This window comes from Gavialis gangeticus, unplaced genomic scaffold, assembly GCF_001723915.1.
Source record: "Gavialis gangeticus isolate Ggan-Ray unplaced genomic scaffold, GavGan_comp1, whole genome shotgun sequence".
In the NCBI taxonomy this organism is placed as follows: Eukaryota; Metazoa; Chordata; order Crocodylia; family Gavialidae; genus Gavialis; species Gavialis gangeticus.
In genome coordinates this window covers 11,791,268-11,808,846 of record NW_017729003.1, presented here as the reverse complement: position 1 = coordinate 11,808,846, position 17,579 = coordinate 11,791,268, and the positions used below count along the sequence as shown (strand labels likewise).

Sequence of the window (17,579 nt, the reverse complement as noted above, 5' to 3'; positions counted from 1 at the left end):
TCTGCACTGACAAGAAGGGAGTTCCCCAGCCTGTAGGTATGGTGCTGGTTCTTCCTCCCCAGGTGCAGTACCCTGCACTTGTCAGTGTTGAAACCCATCCTGTTCTCATCTACCCACCCCTGTAACCTGTCTAGGTCCAACTGCAGCCTATTCCTCCCTTCTAGCATGCCCACTTCTCCCCACATCTTAGTGTCACCTGTGAATTTGAACAGGGTGCTTTTTACCCCCTTGTCCAAGTCGCTGATGAACATGTTGAACAGTGCGGGCCTGAGGACCGAATCCTGGGGGACCCCACTGCCCACATCCCTCCAGGTCGAAAATGACCCGTCCACCACCACTCTCTGGGTGCGCCCCTGCAGCCAACTAGTGACCCATCTGACTGTGTAAGTGTCAATGCCACAGTCTCTTAGTTTTTTAATGAGAATGGGGTGAAAGACAGTGTTGAAGGCCTTCCTCAGGTCCAGAAAGACTATGTCCACTGCTACCCCTGCATCTAAGAACAACAGGGAAGACATCAAGATCTTCCCCTCAGGCAAACTTCAGCAAACTCAGTTGTAAGCAGCCTCCAAATATTAATTCATGCAGGTAAACAACTTGGGGTAGTCAGTAGCATCTAACACTATTTCCAGGACTGCACAAATGTTAAAGGCCCTAAAATTCCCCATGAATTTCAGGTGGACTGTCCAGTCCTCAGCCAGTTCAATTATTTCCAGTTTTTTAGTTGGTGAACAATTTCATCTTACTGTCATGGGGGAAGCACTGATTAACATCTTAGTACTATCCTCAGAGAGGTTTTGGGTCCCAGATCTATGCAGTGGGGATTGTACGTTACAGTTGACTGACTCACAGGGGGTGTGTACAGAGGAGTTCATATCACTGTTTTATCAATATTGCAAAAACACCTCTCTTGTAACAACAGCTTAACCCCCTTGGCTGCTACCGCCTGGGTCTACTGGTTCCCCAGCACCAGTCATAACAGGATGTTCATTCCATTCAGTAAGCTCTTTTCTCCACCTCTTTTTTTTAGGTGAGGGTAGAACTAGACTGATAGGCTGTCTGTAATCCAACTAGATAAATTGGCAACAGCAGTGCAGACTTTCCCCTACCCTGCTGTGCCACAAACTGGATTTGGGAGATGTCTCTTCTAAAAATGAGAGTTTACAGGCCTGTTTATTCCTTGGCTTTTTTCCTGAGAGTCACAGAGGGGGGTGGCACAGAAATAGCACCAGCTGTGAGACTATTTCTTTAAATCTTCAATCAAATCACAGACTTAAGCAACGTGAGGCCATGGCCAACTTCAGTGTTAATGTAGCTGGCAGCCATGGAGGTAACACAGAAGGGTACTGAGAGGTGCTTCAATTCTGTGGTAATGAGCAATCTCCTTGTGAGATAAAATAGACACGTTTATTAGACAGATTGGATAAAGAAGCACTCCTTCCCTTATATGCAGGGATTCAGAGAAGATGTCTGAGAATGACCGTTAATCTTCTCTGCTACTACAGCAGGTGGGAGGACTTCCTCCTGGTAAACTACCATCCCCAGGTGGCTGTACCTGAGTTGTAATACCCCCTGTTCAGTGTTTTGGGCAACAACAGCAAAATGGCAAAGATGTGATAATGGACCTCTAAAGAAATGGTTACAGCTGTTTTTTTCACGAGCATGGGCAAGAGTGATGTGTAGCCTGGAGTCAACAGCACCAGTTTCCCCTCATCCAGCTGAAGGCTTAGGAATTACCCAGCTGAAGTCAACAGAGATACACTGGGGTAAAACTGAGATCAATCCCACCTGTAAAATGCTGCGGTACTCCCTCCTCCCTCCCACCTCCTCTTTCCTCACCTCTCCAAGCATGATGTGCAACTGGAATATCTGCCCTTCACCTTCCACCTGCCGGACACAGATCTTGCAGGTGAGCTCTGTTGAAGACTGGCTGTACCTCTCTAGGGTGAAGGTACAGTGCAGGGCCCTTTGGCTGCCGCTCCAGATGTGATAAAAAGGAATCTCCTGCAGCAAGGTGGGGAATGAAGTATAATATAACCACAGGCCTCAGCAACTCTTCCCCTGAGTAAAGCCCCATCATACACCCTCCCTTCCTCACCCATTTGTGTAAACTTAATTACTATTATTTCTTTGTATTTAAATTACTGTTTAAAAAAATGCCTACACAGAAGCTCTAGGGTAAAAACTGATTTATGACAACCATAATAACAATCACCTGGCTAATTAAAAACCCTGTCAGATTTCCTTGTAAACTATCTTCTAGGCTTCCTAGCTTCTGCCCTGACTGGCAAGAGAAGAGGATAATTTTGTGCTGGCAGCTGGGAGGGTGGGATAGAGTGAGCTGGCAGACAGGGTCTCAGCTGCCATGTCGAAAGACACAGAGTCAGATATGGTAAGTAAAAATAATCCTTTTTCTTCCTCTAGGAGACAGGTGTAGAAGGCAGAGGAATATAGCTCTCTTAGAAGTTACTTGTGTGTGTATGTGGGTGAGCCCTAGTGCCTGACTAGAGTGGATCATATACCAAATTACTAGATCAATGCTTTGAACATTAACTCTTTAATTCCCATCATAGACATGGTCCTAGATCGGGGCAGGCAAAATATGGCCCACGGGCCAGATCTGGCCCACCAACTGATTGGATCCAGCCCATGGCGTGTGTCCACCAATTGGTTGGATTCGGCCTGCGGCTGCCCCCAGAGTGCTCTGCATGGGCTGATCCCTGCCTGAGGCAGCCAGTGCCATGCTCCTTCCCGTGTCTGCTGGCCCCAATCCTGGCCAGTACACACAGCTTATTGGTGGGGCTGATACCAGTGTGGCTGCAGCTGCCTGGGTACTGCTCAGCTACCCTTGCCTCCAGTAGCAGCTCCTCCTCCTCCTCCTCCTGCCCCTACTACGCTGCTCCAAGTGGAGAGGAAGCTTCAGTTGGGTGGCTCCTACCCCAGTGCATGGGGCTCCAGCTCCAGCTCCCAGCTGCCTTCCACTTAGTCTCCCTCCCAGCATGATAAGCAGCCATCCGTGGGTGGCTAAGTGGGTGGAAGACAGCCAGGAGCTGCAGCCAGAGCCCTGCAGGCTGGAGCAGGAGCCACCCCACTGAAGCTTCCTCCCTGCCCAGAGTGTGCAGCAGGGGCAGGAGGAGGAGCGGCTGGGGCTGAGGGGATTTGAGGAGCACACAGGTGGCTGCAGGTGGACTGGGAGCAGCCCTACTGGTAAGCTGTGTATACTGGCTGGAGTCAGGCCAATGGGTGCAAGTGGGAGTATGATGTGGGCTGTCCCAGGTGGGCCACTGCCTGGGTGAGCTCTGCTCCACCTGGGTGAGCCCCACTGCTTCCTTCTTCCTCCTGTCACACTCAGCCAGCTTCTGGGACCTAGCACCCAGGCAGCCCCCTACACAATGTGTACATATACCCCAACGCGCCCCACCTTCCCACACATACTCTTCTCACATGACAACTCATGAAAACTCCCTATGTGGTCCCCAGGCCCAAATAATTGCCCACCCTTGTCCTAGATCCAAAAGAAGTCACTTAAGAATAAATCTTTCCCACTGTTTTGCTGCTGACAATCAAGCACTGATATGCTCAGATAGTCCATAAATATAGTGTCATGCAGTTATTATTGATTCCTTGTATATGAATGTGCATGTTGGCATGGACCCTTACAAGTGCGTGTTTTCAGTGAGCACCAGTGAATGGAGGTTCTCTTCTAGGAAAACAGAGATGAATAATTGCCTATTTGTTATTTCCCTTTAGGGAGTGCTTTTGGATCAGTGCTCACCCACACCATTTTCCCCCAATGTCCTATAGTTCCAGCACGCCACTCCTTGTGACAATGCTACATTCTCTTGGCCACTTACCTGGTATTTAGCCAGCAGTTTGCTCCTCCACAGTGAGTGGGGGATATCATGGATGGAGAGGCGGAGGTTGTGATAACTGTCCTTAAAGAGCAGTGGCTTGGGTTCCTCTAGCAGATAACCGCCCAGCGTCTTTTCCAGTTCAAGCACTTCCTATGTGATAAAGGGAGGATGAGAGCCATGGTATTAAAGATCACACCTAGTCAAATGGAGAATGTGAGGTTTTTATTATTTTTCCCCCTTTTGACAGCACTGTGTCCACAGTGAGCCCTGCCCAAACCCCAACAAAATCAAAAAAGCAACTACAAAACCTACATCCAAGTGGTAAGTATGTTCTGAAGGCTTTGACATAATGAGTTGTGACTGGTGCCAAATGCAAACCAACCAGCTGGGGAAAAAATGACAAGAAGGATGACCTCAAACATCTAGCCTCAGTAATCAGGAGAACACAAGAAAATTCTGATTCACAACGCAGGCATCTCTCTCAGAATTAGACCATTTAAACAGGTGCAATGAAAATTCTCTGTCTGAAAAAGCAAGTGTACAGCATCCTGCAGTACAGTGATACAGAACAGACTAGACAATGCTTACAGCCTTTGAAGTGCTTCTAGAGGGCCTCTTTCTTGGTCATTAGGTTCTCTGTAAAGGGATTATCACTTAAAAGCTACCCTGGTTCAACAGAATATGGCTTCTTAGGCTAAATCTTAGTGAACACAAATTAAAACAAATGCATTTTTACCAATGAATTATGATGTATCAACAGCCCACAGAATGAATTCCTACAGTTACCCAAAGAGCTACAACACAGGGAGCAGCAGCTCACACTTTTCTTCCAGAAGTCTGTGCCTGCATGCCTGACTCCAAGATCACCTCTAGAGGGTAGATGGGAATGCACTTCCCATACCCATTCTGTTCTTGGCTTTTCTGCTTGGAGTTTCAGCTACGAAAGGCTGTTTGATGATATGGACACCTGTTTCCTGGGAACTGGACTGAATCTACCAACATATTTCAAGGAGGCTGCCAGTCGCCAGATGGGAATATCTTTCCAGTTCCATTCTGATTTTGTTTGAGCAAGCTAGAGATGGGCATCTGCATATTCAGACACATTTTTCAGGGTATCGGAAGGTTTGCATTTCATTGTCAGTCAGACTACCTTATCACAGTATCTCATCTTTCTCTGCCACAGTTTTGTACCACTACTGTGCTCTGGTGATGGCATGAATCAAACATAGGCACTTGGTGGTTCCTAGAACATCTTTTCCATACATCACCACTTTAAAATTTTATTACACAGAAAAATAATGTCCAGAAGCCAAGAGCAGAACTCTTTCTAGCACTGCTAGAAAGAAAGGTCCAGCAGAGCTAAATAGAAAGTGTCTCAAACTGCCAGGCTGATAAGGGATGTACAAGAACTACATTTTCATAGTACTGTGATCACAAACATCACAGATGGGCTCACAAGAAGGTCTAAAGTAACAGGACATTGTGTCAAAGCAGAGATAATAAGAGCTGCTTAGCAGAGTGTAAGCATGACAGAAAGTGCCCAGGTAGGGAAGATCAGCACAAAAGGACGTGAAAAATCTTTCAGCGGCAACAACAAGAAAACCCCTTGTGTAATCTCTACAGAAACAGGGCACAGCATGCAGGCTCTGAGCCACCCTCCCTTCCTCTCAACATTTCCTCCCAGGGACTATGGAAAATGCTTTGGCAGATCTCAGGGGAATGCAGTAAACGTGCTTATTATTTAATGTTGGTCATTTTTCATGGGGTTGCATCAGGTGTTTGCTCCCTGGAGACAGGGCTCTCCTAGAGACTTTACCCAGCATCTTGCTGCCAGCAGGACCACATCAGGAAGCACTTGCAGAAGCAGCTTAAAATAATTTGTAGCCCAAACACTGAGACTGAGGCAGCTGGAACAGCAGTGTCCAAAGGCAGTTTACACTTGCAGCAAGTTTGGGGTTAACCAGCTATGATGAGCCCCATCTACAGCTGGTGTAAATCAGCCTAAGTCCTTTGCAATGAATAGAACTGTGCTGATTTATACCAGCTGGTGACCTGGAGCAAACCTGGTGGCTGGGAACCACCTAAATACATATCAAGCTAAAGAGTGCTCAAAAAAAGGTTCAAAAGACCTCAACATCATAGCAGATACACATCAAGTGCAGTAGAACCCCCACCCCAAAAACCTCTGAGAAATATATGAGCTCCCACAAAATAGCATTGGGCTCATGAAAATGGATGTATGTTTGGAGCTCACTGGGACCTGCCAGGCTCTAAGCTAGTTTGCTTTTCCCTTGTCATGAAGCAGAGTGCTTATACAGTTAATCATTGTTTTTGTCTTGCAGTCTTTGAAGGAGAGAGAGATAGAGAGTAGCAAGAGATTCTCTGCTCAGACAAACATACTTCTTTAGCTTTCTGATTATTCATATTAGGGTTGTCAAACACCGTTCTCTGTTCTATGGTGAAATGATCATGAAGTGCCCCAGGCACTAAAAGATGGCTGGAGACAGGAAGAAGTAAAGGTGGGGCCACTGACTTGTGACCTCAGATTCACAGGCAGTGTTACCTTCAGGGCATCTGGGGTATCCTCCAAGCAGTAGACTTTGATGCTATATTCTAGCGAGGTACAGATGGCAGGTGCAAAGATGGCTAGTTGGAGTCTCTTGATGGCTGATCTGGAGTATGACTCTCCCACAAAAACATAGGTGCCCAGATGGTCCAGTAAGATATGGCAAGACTTGGATTCAAGCTGGCAGTAACAAGGAGTGTTCAGAGTTTCTTCATCTAGTGTCACAACTTCCTGAAAGGAGATGTTAAAAAGGAAGGCCCCTGATCAGCCATTTTCTAGCAAAGTAATTGGTTCCATGTATGCACATGGAAAAGCCCCTGCTCATCCTTCACTATGGCACCTGTTGTAGGGAGGCAGAAAGCTAATTCTAGACTAGCTATGGGTCTCCCTTGCAGACGTCAGTGCTCCTCCATCATTCCATTCCTACAAGGACCGCAGTTGGGAGCTTCCCACACAACCAGACCTTCTATTCTTTCTCCTACAGCAGACGGTTCCTTACAGCAGCCCTCAGTCCTTCATGTCCTACGGCACCTCTTGGCAAGAGGCTGCAAACTCTGATGACATTCTGCTTTCACTTCATTATGAAATTGCATTGTTACCTCCCAGTTTCCTTGATGGGATTGTGTTTTCAGTTGAAAAATCCAGTCTGAAGAGCTGATATCCACGCAGTGAGGGATAGTTAAAATGACTGGGCGGCACAATAGCAATCCAGTGGGTCCACAGGTCACCATAGGACTCAGTACTGTCTGTGTGCCTTCAGAAGGTAAACTACAGAGAGCAAATAAACACAGAAAACAATTAGTCTGTTCCAATCAAGGCATGTACCTGAAGGAAGGAATGTTTGTACAGTGGGGACATGGACGGCTCTCAATTCATGGCAGGATCTAAACTTGATGGGCCTGGTTCTTCATTATGAAGTCAATGGAGGTACAACAGAACAAGGATAGTGTTTTGCACAAGAAGATCCACTAAACCATGGCTAAAGGCACTGGGTTCCTGTATTGTTTTTGGTAAGCAAATACTGGTGATTGGAATTACTGTATTTATTGACTATAGTTCCATAGACATACAGAAACACTATAAAAGAGCTAAGTGGAGAAATGTTTGGCTGAGGATGGACCTGCTGAACAGCAAACAGACAAGTGGTCAAGAAATTCCATGTCTGCAGTGCAGCCATTATTTTTAGACTCTACACTGGCCTCACAAGAGGCCCAGGCCCTGTGCAGTGATCCCCTGACAATGCATCACAAAACAAAGACAAGCAGAAGAAGGGCTCTTCCTGCTCCATATTATCAGGCCACAGAACAAGACTTGCTTTACTCTTGTCTCTTCCCTACATTACTGACATCAGTCTCCCACACTTTGGAGTGCAGAAGGCAAAAAAATCCTTCCTATTAGCTACTGAGCCCAGAGGAGAAGAATTGATGATATACAAAGCAAAGAAGAGGACATAGCTCCTGACTGAAAGAACTTACAATCAAATGTATAAACCAGTTCAATTAAGACATGTGGCAACAAATAATATTTACCATGAAGCAATATCTTTTGTCCCTTTCTTTCTTTCATTTTCTTTCTTTTTTTACTTTTAATCATGAATAAAGAAATGCTTATCTGGAAAGTCAGTAGAAGAAATGCTGACTTAATGAAGAAAAAGTAGATGCTTGTTTTAAAAAGAAAGATGGGGTGCTCCAGCAGAAGCACCCATGAAGATGAGGATGAAGATACAAAGAGTGTGTTTATAATAAATGCCTGGTTGAATAAAGGAACAAGGGAAAGAGTAGCAGGAAATGCAAACTGAGATGCAGGCAGGTGCAGAGGGAATTGAAAGTATTGCTGTCTCCTTCAAATGATAATTAAAACACTACCAACTAGAGCTTGCTCTATGGTGAATTCCACTTACAGAGTGTTTTCTGCCTTGTTGATGATCAGGTACATTTCATAGAACTTCCCCTGAGGAATCGCTCCATGAGGCACCAGCAGGCTCACTCCTAAGGGATGGGAAGCAGAATTCTTTACAGTAAGGAAGTGATGATGAATGAACCCTCCACCCCTCCTGCTGCCAATGAGGTTACTCTCTTCATGGGTTACTTTCCCACATGAGGGATGATATACAAACTCAATTAGGAGATTCATCTGCATGATGACAACATTGCTTTAGAACTTGCAGTCTCCTGCCATGCCAGTCCAAAGCTTCCTGGGATCTGGGATTGCCTTGGCTGGTGTGACACCTCAGATATTATTTTGAACCATCTGTACCAGGACTGGGGGGCCTATTAGAATCAGAAGCAGAGTCAGGCCTTTGTACTCTAAAGCTGGTGAGAGCAGAGAAACCACCAACCATTGGATTCTTGTTCAGCTAGTGGTTTAAAAGCAACTAGTCTTACACTTATGGGAGAGCCTAATGATTTTGGACCAGCCAAAGATAGAAATGCCTCCAGATAATATGCAGTCAGGAAGCCTGACTTTTACCATAGAAACAACTTGCAAGGAAACTATTTTTCTACATTGCTCCTAACAAGACACAATTGAAGTAACAAAAAACATCATAAAATGGTGGCCACCACACTCTGGTTATCAAGGGAAGGAGAGATTGGGTTCAGAGAAACATCTTTCATTCCTAGTCCAGCCAAATGGTCTCAACACCCATCTGTGAGTAACCTACATCAGACTAGATCAGACTAGATCATCCCAATCTAGTGCTTACCTGTATCTGGGATTGTAAGCCTTCCTCCCAGGTAACCAAATGTTCCACTAGCACTGTTCCCATGCTCACGAAGCTGGGTGAGGAGATGTTGAGAGCCCATGGTCTTGTTCCTTATGTTCATGAAGTGATTGTCCCTGGCAGTCTCCCCTGAGTAGGTGCCTATAGGCACTGCCCCAAGCAGGTCTGCTCCTTCATGCAGCCCAGGGGAGGATGACACTGTGGAGGAGTTATACACTTTGATCTTAAGATTGGGGAGTGGGTCAAGGAGGGGGGAGTTGGTCATTGGGATCTTGTCAGATGAGTCCTGTAGAGCATACATTGGGCCCCGGTATATACCAGCACTGGCAGTTAGGTCAGGCTGCATTGAAGGGTGCAACAGCTGAGGTGTATCTACAAGAAAGACAAAAAAAAGTATTACAACAAAGCATGTTTAAACATAGCTCAGTTTAATCAAAAGAGATTTGTGTGAAATATGGTGTAATGATGGGCAGAAGATATATAAGGTATTTCCCTAGGTAAAGAATACTGTGAAACAAGAGGCTGGAGCATGGAATCTGAACGCATCTGTCTCCCTTTTATCCATTATTTGAAACGAAACTGCCTGCACTGAGAAACAGGCTCGACCCCTTTAAGACTAGGTAAGAAACTACATCATTCTGCATGTCCAGACAAAAAGAATCTAAAAGCAACAAGAATCTAAAACAACTTGACTCCCCCGTAGTTCGCTAAGGACTCTACAATTTATTCTTTACCAGACTGCTGAAACACACCGCATTCTCTCTACTTTCTATCATTTGTCTTTCCTTACTATTTGTATGTCTGTATGTACAGGAATATGCCAATGTCAAGTCCCTCTAATGTTAGGCACAAAACAAATGCATGTTTATATCACATGGCTTGATTTACTTCTATAATTCACAAAACTGGTTTAAAACCTCTGGGCAGTTGTGCAGGGAAAGGTATTTGTTTTTCATGGAGGATTTTGATATTTGGAATCTGATTTTGTTCTGATTCAGAATGAAAACCAAAGATTTCCCTTATGAAAGGAAAATCCAGGGTGCCTAACTCAGTGTCTGAAATGGCAGCCTACCACATTGGAAACCTGAGTGTCCTTCTCAGCAGGAGTCCTAAAGCATGGAGGTCTGCAGCTCCAGGGAACCTGGAGACCTGGATTCCTCAGCAGCACATCTGGTGGGCCGTCAAGGAGTTTGGCTGGTGAGCTTGCAAGAAACCAGACAAATTTTGAAAGCTGCCTTGTAGGGAGGTTTCCCTGGAGTCCTGCCCAGTTTCCAGAGGAATGTCATTGAAATCAAACTCACGCTCACCAAGGAATCTTTCAGTTTTGATGAACCAGCAAATTGTAACTGAAAAATTTCATTGTGTTTTTTTTTTTTTGGATTAAAACTACTTGTGATCTCATTTAGTTGTATGATTCGTCATTTGTCCTGCCCTGACTTGACGTATTCTCTGTCTTCCATGGAAGCTGGTGGGAAACACTCAAATGGAATCTGATCTGGTCAGGTTAGTGTGCAAGGCAGACAGATTTCTCTCTCTCCTATGGACACTACTGTATTTATGGATAAGGAGTGGAATGAAAGTAGAAAATGTCTCTGAAGGCTCAAACCTGACGGGATCAATGCCTCATTTTTCATACAAATTCTTATTTTATGTTCATCTGAAACAAGTTCTGGACCAATTTAATGCTCACAAAACATGCCAGACTTGTACATGTGAAGAGCAGAGGCAGCTGAAACACAAGTTTTCTTGTGCTGTCTTGTCAGTGTGCTCAATCCTGAACTTGTGGATTACCTCCAGGGATTTGAGAGTAATTTGGTTTCTGGGCCCCTGCAAAGACTTCTAGTGGAGTTGCCAATTAATTCTGGTTTAGGAGGTGACTTCGGTGAGGTGAGGAACTGGCTCTCCCACATTCCAATTTAATGTTTCTTATTTTATGAAAAAAACGACTCAAAACAAATGTCTGTAGATAAAGGAAGCCTATTCTTTCCCTGAATATGAGCCACAATTTACTCTGATTTCATCTTTTTCTGGGAGATCCAAGATACCAATGGATTTGCTATGAAGAGGCAAGGTATCTGTTTCCTTCTTACCATGACGGGAAGTCTTGAAGTTGACTGGGTGAAAGCCACCTGTTAGGGCAGCTGAGGAGTCTGTGATGTCAGTGTCAAAATCCCGGCAATTCCGTCGATACACAACCACCCCAACCGCCATCAGGATAACGACAAGAACAAAGACAGCCACAACTAGGCCGGCATATAGAGCCACGTCCCCTGTGGCCTCCAACACTGGGAAGAGGAGAGAGAGGAGTAAGAAGGGCAGTCCTGGTTTTGCATTAACCTATAGCCCAAACGGTATTATCCACATAAGGGTTACTGGAAAACCAGCTTATGATCTTTGCACAAAAGAAACCACTTGTTCTAAGGTTTCCCCGGAATGTTAGGAAATGTTGAGGGTGGGGAGAAGGTAGCAAGGGTTCAAAAGATGAGTTTGAAAAATAAGAGGAACATGAAAATGCCTTACATTGTTTATTTTGTTGGGTTTTCATGGGAAAGAAAAAAGGAACAGAGTTAGCAAGACAGTGGTGGACCCTCTCATCTTCTGGACTTTGAGAGAAACTTCATTGTTTCACAAGGCCATCATTCAACAGTGTTAAGTTTAAGCATTAAAACACAAAGATTATGCAATTTAGGTCTCTCTATAGTTGCTTACATGGACAGCCCTTGCTTTCTAACAAAAATTATGCTGGAGGGGCATATAGATATTCTATAGGCATATAACATGAAGATCAAGAATCAATATGTATGTTAACATTCATGTTACCATGTGTGCGTGTGTGCACACACACATATAAACACATCCTATGACACTTGATCTTTGGACTAGCCTAGTCTCTGGTGTAAGGGAGCAGAAGGAAAACAATCTGCCTGTACATGGAAGAGCTGATAGTGGGCTAACAGGGTTACTGCTTGGAGAAGACGCCATAAAATGATAATAGCATCTTCCATATCAGCTCAGCCTTAGCAGATACTTCATCTGAAATCAATAGATTTCTTGTTTTGCCCCCAACACAGTTTAGTGTCAAAGACAAGATCTGCACCCACCATTCACTGCAGTTGAGTGCTTCAGATCAGGCCATGTTAGAGAATCAGATGCTGTGGTCTCTGAGGCACAGAGACATCTTAACCATACACATGGTCTCTACCCCGCTCCCTTTTCTTTAATTTTTTCCCAATTTCCAAGTTCTCTTTGTTTTCATGGTTTCTTATTTCCATAGGCCCTATACACCAAGCCTGTGGATCAAGGCCAGTTTTTTTGCAATTCTTTTAATTTCTGGAACCTATTTATTATGGTGTGTACACCTGCATACAGTGTGGCTGCTTGAGAATTTCTATCTCACAGGGAGAATTGCAGAAACGTTCTAATTTGACGTCAGCAAAATATTTGGGAACTCACATACACAAAAGCCTGAAAAAACCCAAGCTCTGCAAGTCTACCCTCTGTAGGAGTGGGAGGATTCCACAAGGACTCCCAAGGGAAAAAGGACAACACCTAGCTCCACCTCTCACCCTGGTACTACCATCAAAATGATTTGCCCCTGTTTTCAAACGGGAAAACATTTAAGGAAGTTATGCAGTCAAGCAGTCCAATGCAACAGTGCAGCCTAAAATTGTTCTGATTTATGAGGAGAATACAGTGCCCTTCTTGTGTTAAATTCACTCCATCATCAAAAAATGCACTTTAAAATACATACCCCTTACAACCAGAATTCACATAGGATCATCAGTGCTCTACAAGGAGCCCACATTATTAAACCCTACACTGCTGACGTGACTGGATGTACTGCCATGTACATCCAGTAAACCACATTAACTACACTGCTTCTGCTTCATTGAAACCGTGCAAGAGGAAAATATCATTTGTTGAATAGAAAAGGACAAATCTGGCAAGCCAAGGAGCATTATCTCTGAAGCTGCTATGTGTGTTTCAGAAACAATGGCTTTATTTTAGGGGAAAAACAACATCTAAGTCTTTGTTCTGGGGCAAAAGGAGGAAAAAAAATTCAGCCCCCTTCTCCTGCTCCTCAGCATATAAAAGATATGAAACCAAATGGCCTTGTTTATGCTAAAGCACTTTCAATGGAGTCACTTTGCATTTATTGGGTTGCACCTGGGAACAGAGCTTAGCGCACAGACACAGCAAAGGAACTGATGGAATACAAGTCAAATTTGTGAGCCCTTGAATTTGACAGCATAACCATCTTTTTAACATCTTCTAAACCTTACTGGCATAGATCAACTGTTCTCTCCCTCCTTCACTCACTGGAGCAAGTGCTGGGACCCACCCTTGGAGATGGAACTGTCTAGTTCTGGGGCTTAGTACTGCCATGGATGAAACAGAAGGGAAAAAAACAGTAACAAATTAAAATGCATCACAGTGAAATAAAATGGCCATGAAATGGAGACTTACAGTGACTTTTGGGTTCGCTTAGAACTCTTTTATCTGTTAGGAAAAACAAAGTTAAAAAGAAATGGTAAAAATGCTGAGGGTGATGATGACAAATGATACAAACAGCAAATGAAGGCAAAGGGCACAATGAGATGCAAAAGCCATGAAATACTTTGGAAAGAAGTCAGAGCCTTGGGCTCCTTGAAACTCCACTAAGCCATGCAGAAGCCTTGGTCATTCAATAGCTTTAGGAAAGCAGACGTGTAACTAATCCCCCAACCCTGCCAGCTTTTAAGGATTATGGGCCTTTTGTGCCCAGAGTTCCTTCACATCCTATGGGTTCCGAGACAGAAAGGGTTAAGGGTTTAGTGCTCACTGATCACAGGGTGCCCAGTTCTTGGGGCCATCCCTTCACTTTTAGAGAATGCAAGGGGGCTCTATTGGCTTAGCTGAGTTCCAAGTCTCACTCATTTGCAGAGACTTTATAATGACACAATCTCACCACAGAAAGCCATTCATCCTGCCATAAGCAGTGCATCCTATGGTTTGGCTGTCCTTTTAGTTGACATTCCCTTGCAATGGATGAAGAGGCGAGAGCCTTTCCTTCCTCCCCATGTCACTAGTTGCTCAGTCCCTGCACAGGAATGCTACCTCTTCTCTCAAGCTTTCCCATCTGATTTAATCTTAACTTTCCTATCCCCATTTTCTCTCTCACTTTTTTATTTTAATCTGCTTGTTGGTTCTCTTCAGCTTTTTGCCTCTGGCATCTCCTCATCTTTCCTTTCTCTCATTCAGCCAACAGCTCTGTACTCCTGGAAGAAGGCCACAGCCTCAGTGGCTGGATGCATGGGCATTTCTAGGGTTACAGAGAATTGTCTGTGCACTGTGCAGAGTAGAGAAGCCTGGATGTTAAGCTGCTGCCTGAGCCTGTACACGTACACACAAGCTTGTCTCATGTAATCTGCATTAGGAGCCACCAAAGGAGCCAGGGGAAAACGTTAGTACCATGCAAGACATTTGTAGCAGGGAGGATCTAGGTTCTGGGAGTATTTCCTACCACCCAGTGCTTTGTTTCTTTCCTCCTCCACACCAGACATGTGCCCATCCCTCATCCTGTAGGCTGGAAATCAGTACCTCAGACATAAGAATTTTAGTCCTTTATCTGTTAGGATTTCTAAAAACTTTGCTTTGTCTGGTTTGCTGGTGCTCAGAGCTAGCAGCATTATGTAATAAGAGTTTTTTCCCTCCCTTAACTTCACTTCAGCTAAAGCCTTAAGACAGGGCATGGATCAGCACAATGGCTCACAGGACTGCATTGATGATCACAGTGAAGCTGGTTTGAGTCAGGTGGGAGGACTCTTACTCAGCTACAAGTATAGCAGATAACCGGGTTCCTATGTAAATCTACAAGAAGTTGTTACTTCCTGCCTTTCATTTCATATTCAGAAGCCCCTTTGTATGGTCTTTCCTTGGCTCTTTGGTCCAGGGCATGAAAGCCCTGGGCAAGGACAGCTATCTGTAGTGGGCTTAGGTACAATAATCCTCCCCACTCCTATCCATGCCTTTTATATTTGTGCTGCAGGCCTATCTTGACCACGCTGTTATCTGCCTTCCTTTCTTTCCTGGCATCTCTTGACTTTTCAGTGTTAACAGCCTGCAGCAGGTTGACACAGAGCATTACCTCACTCTCCCTGCAAGCTAGACCTGACCTCTGCTTCCATGATGCCTTAATTTACCCAGCAATGAGCTTCTACCAGGCCAGAGGCTATTGGCTGATGGGATGAGCTCCTTGGAAACCACATCTGTGAGCAGGGTGTCCCCCTCCCTTTGCTCAGTGCCAGCATGAACTGACCTGGTGAGTTTATTGAAGATGACAAGAATGCAGTCATACAGGGGGTATGATGCATTCTTAATTCATTCTTCAAGGAGGATTATAGCGCAGGGGGCATTCAGGGCCATGGCAAACATGTGGAATGTAAGTCGCTAGGGTAGATATCACCACTGAGCCAGCAGGGGGTAGCACTGGCATGATCCTGGGCAACAGAGGAGAAGACTTTTCAGACCTATCTCACATGGGTAACACCTCCGTGTAACACCTTACAATGTCTCCATTAACAATGCAGCTTGTACTGTTCTAGAGCTGCTGGTCTTGAGATTCCACTAAGGAATGGGATGTGTCCAAGCCAAGGCCAAGGACTTCTAGTTTGACCCAGGACACATCATATTCCTTGCAGAGAGACCTGTACCAAGTTTGCTTTTCAGAATATTCAGCCAATATATATAGATCCCAAATGGGTAACAGTAAATGTCCAACCCCTTCTCAGCTCTATTTGAACCTGAGAGGAGAAAGTTAAGAGCAGAGGTATTTTGCAGGGCTCTGCCTCAGTCTGTGTGCTGGGACACAAACTACTCTATAACAATAGATTAAACTAAAAAAAAGTCAATCCTTTCACTACCAAGAGATTTAGGTCAAAAATAAAATAAATTTGCAAGATTCCCTTTCACAGCAGGGCACAAACATTGTATAGACCCAGAACCACCTGGGTATGTGCCACTTCCATTTCTCACGGATGTCAGAGGAGAGATAGGAGTGCTCAGCGTATGACACCTTGCAGGACGGGCCTGTGTCAGGAGTGACTGACAGTTCTGGTTAGTGTGAGAGGCAGGTTCAGGATGGGAACACCCAAGAGCTGTGCCACCATCTGTCACATCACTAAAACACAGTGAACTGAGGTAAAACCTGCACTGGTGCATTATCAAAGCTTCCGCTGCTCCTGCATGGCTCCACTTCTGTGGATCTAAATGAAACTTTCCACACAGGAAAGTCAGGCTGCATGATTATCTTTCCAGGCCAGTGACAGATCTCAGTTGGGAGGTCTTGAGATGGAGGCATACATGGATGTGCAGAACAGGGAAGTACAAGAAGGAATCATGGAAGAAATTCAGGATAATAATCCTGTAGAGGCATATTTAAAAGCATTTGGCCTTCTGCCCTCCATTTCTGGCAGTTCCTTTCCCTTTGTCAATATGCATTGATTTTTTTACCCTGATACAATTCATGCTTTTTGAAAGTTAATGGACTCAGTAGTGATGAAAACAAATGTCTTCTTTTATATGCATGGGCCAACAAGCTGCAGGGAACATTCTCTCCCTTCTCTGCAGCAAGTGACTTCCATCTTGACATACACTTTGGTCCAGTTTGTTCCTAAATCTCTATTGCTTAAAGCTTGCTGCCAAAATACTCTGGAGGACAATGGATGTAGTGAGGTTGGGTGGGGGTGCCTGAGTAGAGATCAGCCACATGCAAGTCACTGGTAAGAAGACAGGTGCCATAGATCAGATAAAAGGCTGAGGCTTTACCCAGGGAACCATGCAGTCCATTTTTCATCCATTTTTGGGTCTTTATTCAATTGCCCACCCGAACAACCTGTACCCTGAAGGCTTGCAAACAACCAAGCAAACTAGAGGTAGCTATATCAGAATTCAGTGATAGTATTGCCATGATACTATGATTTGAATCACTGTCTTGAATTGATTCGGCCAAATCTGGTTTGAAGACTCGGCTGCTGCCGAAACTCCAAATCAGCCAGGTCCATCCCCTGCCCACCCTTCCAGCCCAGCCATGCCTGCCCCACCCCCCCCAGCTCCTGGCACTTTGAAAAAAAAAAAGTCCCGATTCACCGGGTGCTGCCAGGCGGGGGAGGGGGGGCACGATCCCCACTGCCCCCTACTGCCCCACACTGTATGGGGGGCTCTGCTTGAGTCCCCTGACCCCTCCCACACTGTCTCAGCCCCTCCCCCCATGGCTGCCCTGCCTGCCTCAGCTCTGGCCTTTTAAGGAAGAAAAAAAAAAGGGGGAGTAGACTGCCCGGACTCACTGTCCCTGCTGCCCGCCACTGCACAAGCCCCCTGAAGCCCTGAGGCCGCTGCAAGAGCAGCAAGTCCCGGGGTTTTTCTTGTTTTTTTTTTTTTTCTGAAAGAGCCAGAGCTGGGG

At 45.1% G+C, this 17,579-nt stretch overlaps 1 protein-coding gene across 1 annotated transcript in view; it reads right to left on the bottom strand.

The window, feature by feature from the left end:
• The window catches only part of UNC5B (unc-5 netrin receptor B), a gene marked incomplete at its 5' end in the record, with an annotated part of 170,260 nt that overhangs the window by 3,299 nt on the left and 149,382 nt on the right, over nt 1-17,579 (bottom strand). The window contains 8 exons of the mRNA XM_019507729.1: nt 1,837-2,001; nt 3,852-4,001; nt 6,415-6,648; nt 7,017-7,185; nt 8,318-8,405; nt 9,122-9,511; nt 11,230-11,424; nt 13,607-13,639. Of these exons, the coding sequence (XP_019363274.1) occupies nt 1,837-2,001; nt 3,852-4,001; nt 6,415-6,648; nt 7,017-7,185; nt 8,318-8,405; nt 9,122-9,511; nt 11,230-11,424; nt 13,607-13,639 (1,424 nt within the window). The remainder of the gene's footprint in view (nt 1-1,836; nt 2,002-3,851; nt 4,002-6,414; nt 6,649-7,016; nt 7,186-8,317; nt 8,406-9,121; nt 9,512-11,229; nt 11,425-13,606; nt 13,640-17,579) is intronic.